Raw genomic sequence first — 4,034 nt, 5'->3', positions numbered from 1 at the left:
ACATTTTTTACCACTCTCAGGATCGACAAAATTATAGGAATGGTTCATTGTCAGATGTTGGAAGTCTTCATTGCTCAAGCAATTGTAAGACTTCCAACAGTCTGACATGATCGTGGTTCCTGGCAGAATCTATTCCTTGATGCATGCCAGGAGTGTCTTCTCTGTCCGATCCTCGACTGGAACGATGAAAACCTTTTTTGAGTCTCGCTCGTACCCTCCAAAAATCCAATTACCCTTTAGAAGTCGGCCACGATTGTACTTGCGATGTCCAATTTTCGCCTCATCTATTTCAACTGTGCGTCCTGGGCCACCAAGCTTTGTACTATACTTATCTGCCCAGAACACACAGACCTGCAAGTAAAAAAATAATATTAAAATTATTTTTCGACATTAATTATTATACATTTTTTTTTACTATACAGTACAATTATTAACATAAATTAAGATATAATTACCTCTCGGCAAAAATTGGACCAATCTGTAATCGTGGCTGACGCCACGCCAGTCTCATCCATTGTGATATCGTGACGCGGATGTCGAAGCATCAAAAAACATGCTACTATTTTGCAAATAGTAGCGATGTTTAAATAACTTTTATGGAACTAAGTACCGGTTTTCGCACTTTTGTAAAAATCGCATGTTTTGCAGACACGTTTTTTATGTACATTTTTTACATAATATCGTTTTCCACATCGATAAGTTAATGTATTTTTATCAATATTTATATCGTTACCACACTGACTACACTTAATTGTATTTGCTAATACGCCATGCTGAATTAAAAAATCTATTAATTCGCTTTGGCTATACGTTAAATGGGAGAACTCTAATAACCCCAACATTATTGCACGTGTCTGCGACTTCACATATGACTTTAGCGCGTTTCATTTGTTTAATTCTAATTGTTACTTTGCACATTAGTTTCAAATTGGCGCACTGTGCATGCGCGTGCGACCACTGAGCATGCGCATGTGGTCGCAGAGCATGGTCGTAGTCGCTGCATCTCGTCGGTATGACAGGAATCATAACCTAATTCCTGTCAACTTTAACGTTTAATATTTTGCGTCGCGGGGCAGAGCAACACTTTTTTCTGCCAGATTCGGTCGTTTCGTGCAAAAACGCGTCGAATGAGCCTAAATTCATCGCTTTTTGTGCTGCTGTAGCTAAACTGAAGAATTACCCTTTATGGATATGGTTATGCATCTATGCAGGTTTGTCTGAATAGACCTTAAAGCGGAGAGCACACACTTTTGCATAACGCATAGTACGTAAGCATAAGAAAACTGATTGGTCTATAGGCCATCGCACACAAAATGCATAGCTTAACATAAGCGTAGCATAAGACCGCTGGACCAATGAGCATCTTATGTAAATCAATATGGCGACTTTATGCTGGATGCTCATTGGTTTAGCGGTCTTATGCTATGCTTATGCTAAGCTATGCATTTTGTGTGCGATGGCCTTATTTCCTTATGCACATGTGTATGGACCAATCAATTTTCTTATGCTTACGCATTATGCGTTATGCAGAAGTGTGTGCTCCCCGCTTAAAGGTCTATCCAGACAAACTTGCATAGGTGCATAACCATATGCATAAAGAAACAGATTGGTGTATTTCCTTATGCACATGCATGTGGACCAATCAATTATCTTAGGCTTATGTTTATGGGGTTATGCAAGTTTGTGTGGATATAGCTTAAAGGCCAATCCAGACAAACTTGCATAGCGCATAAACATAAGCATAAGGGCCTAAGCAGAATGGCTGTCTTGGCAGTGTTTTATGCCTTAAGTCTTTGTCTTATGTAACGCACAATACTGTATGTATGTATGTACAGCATTGTGCGTTACATAAGACAAAGACTTAAGGCATAAAACACTGCCAAGACAGCCATTCTGCTTAGGGCCTAAGAGAATTGATTGGTCCATATGCATGTGCATAAGGAAATAGACCAATCCGTTTTTTTTATGCATATGGTTATGCACCTACTACTTCCCACGCATAATTAAACTAATGAAACTCCCAGCGTGAGACCTAACTGCTTGAATCGAGATGCTTATTTACATGTACTTTTCATATACCAACTATTCTCTGCTTTAACAAATTATTTCTGTTACAAATATTAAGCGTTTAAGTTAACAAAACATAAATAATTTGTTAAAGCAAAGAATAGTTGGTATATGAAAAGTACACATAAATATTTACTTTTCATATATCAACTATTCTCTGCTTTAACAAATTATTTATGTTACAGATATTAAGTGTTGAAGTTAACGAAACAGAAATAAAATTGTTAAAGCAGAGAATAGTTGGTACATGAAAAGTTCATATTTACATGTACTTTTCATATACCAACTATTCTCTGCTTTAACAAATTATTTCTGTTACAATTATTAAGCGTTTAAGTTAACAAAACATAAATAATTTGTTAAAGCAGAGAATAGTTGGTATGTGAAAAGTACACATAAATATGTACTTACCAAGCAGACAGTTGTCACGTGACCTTCTTTTGCATGCGCGTGCGGCTACGGAGCATGCGCATGTGGCCACAGGGCATGTTCGTGGTCGCTACCAGTCGCTACATTGCGTCGGTATGACAGGTCTCATAACCTGATAGTCGCCAACTTTAACCGTTAATATCTCGCTTCGCGGGGCAGAGCGACACTTTTTTCTGCCAGATTCGGTCGTTTCGTGCAAAAACGCGTCGATTAAGTCCAAGTTGAACGAAATCGGTGAGGAGGCCACTATTCTTCAGATTTACCCCATTCTGAACCATCTTTCAGAACACCATCAGAAATGGAGAAACCTATGTTCATGCATTCTTCGAGCGTTCTACGGAAAATCAGTCCGGAATAGGTGGTTTATAAAGAGGTGTACGAAACGAATAAGATGTATATGTGAGGTGTCACGGCGATAGAACCCGAATGATTGCCGAAATTCGCTTCCATGCTATGCCATCTTAGTGAACCATTGGTTGATCCACCGCCAAGGTATTTTTATCACAATTGTTGCTTTATAATGTTTTTCCTATTTACTTATAAAGATATTAATCTTCATTATGATTGAATATTATTCTCATTTATAGATATAATCAAGGAACCGGGAAGATCATTTGCCGCGTGTCTGGTACATTTGGAAAGGCCGGATGGGCACTACCATCGATGGATATAGAGCATCTATGGACGGTGTGAAGTGGTTCGCGTATTTCTTCTTGGAGGGTCAAGTGTACCCTAAGCTGAAACGATTTGTTCTGTCGCTGCTGACGACACCTGGGAGCATCACCAAGTCATAGGCCAGGTAATTCGTTATTCTATCTCCTTTCGATTTCACGTTGATTCATCGAATAGATTACATCAATTCAATACGATTTTTTCAGGTTGATACCACGCACTTAAGCAATAGTACAAACCCTGCAGTCGTAGGGAGTCGTGTCCAAATACACCTCTATGAAGTTGGCCGGACAACTTCAACGTATCGAACTTTCATTAATTGGAATCGATTGGTGGTCGTTTGGTGGTCTTTGGTAGTCTAGTCCGATCGTTTGGTGGTTAGTCGTTTTCCTGTAAAATAAAAATAAAATTTCCGGTGTGAAGTTAGCCGGACAATTTTTATTTTTCAACCAATTTAACATTTTTATAGCTTATTCGACGCGGAATCGTTTGGTGGTCACGAATATCACCGGTAAAACGTTTGGTGGTCAACCGTTTTCCCAGAAAATAGAAAAAACCGTATGCGCATAATGCCGTAGTCGGAACAATTGTATTTATCACCCAAATTGACTTTGATAGGGCTCAATCGACGCGGAATCATTTGGTGGTCACGAATATCGTCATTAAAACGTTTGGTGGTCAATGGTTTTCCTAAAAAATAAAAAAAACCGTACTCTCACGCCATTGGTCGTATGACTCCGTGACGTTAGCTCGGTAATTTGATAGATAAACATTATTTATCAATCAAATTGACTTTCATACGGCTCAATTGACGCAGAATCGTTTGGTGGTCACGAATATCGTCATTAAAACGTTTGGTGGTCAAT

At 38.7% G+C, this 4,034-nt stretch overlaps 1 protein-coding gene and 1 long non-coding RNA gene across 2 annotated transcripts; one reads left to right on the top strand and one right to left on the bottom strand.

Moving 5' to 3' along the window:
* Positions 1-50: 50 nt before the first annotated feature.
* Positions 51-1,250, bottom strand: LOC112467561. Its single transcript, XM_025036243.1, has 2 exons — positions 456-1,250; positions 51-351 (listed from the first exon to the last, which is right to left on the bottom strand). The coding sequence occupies exons 1-2, from the start codon at positions 543-545 to the stop codon at positions 130-132; spliced, it is 312 nt and encodes a 103-aa protein (XP_024892011.1). The 5' UTR covers positions 546-1,250; the 3' UTR covers positions 51-129.
* A 1,434-nt stretch (positions 1,251-2,684) lies between these two features.
* LOC112467560 lies at positions 2,685-3,535 on the top strand. Its single transcript, XR_003042272.1, has 3 exons — positions 2,685-2,988; positions 3,084-3,295; positions 3,375-3,535. It is a non-coding gene; the product is annotated as an uncharacterized LOC112467560 (long non-coding RNA).
* The last annotated feature ends 499 nt before the right edge of the window (positions 3,536-4,034 follow it).

Source organism: Temnothorax curvispinosus, unplaced genomic scaffold (genome assembly GCF_003070985.1).
Source record: "Temnothorax curvispinosus isolate PA1 unplaced genomic scaffold, ASM307098v1 QBEX01017535.1, whole genome shotgun sequence".
NCBI lineage: Eukaryota > Metazoa > Arthropoda > Insecta > Hymenoptera > Formicidae > Temnothorax > Temnothorax curvispinosus.
This window is presented reverse-complemented; position numbering and strand designations above follow the sequence as displayed.

What these genes read in the sequence shown, in the direction of transcription:
- LOC112467561 (XM_025036243.1), bottom strand. Translation starts at nt 545, where the DNA reads ATGCTTCGACATCCGCGTCACGATATCACAATGGATGAGACTGGCGTG. An exon ending in GGTCCAATTTTTGCCGAGAG is followed by an intron (nt 352 to 455) that starts GTAATTATATCT and finishes TTTTACTTGCAG; the next exon opens with GTCTGTGTGTTCTGGGCAGA.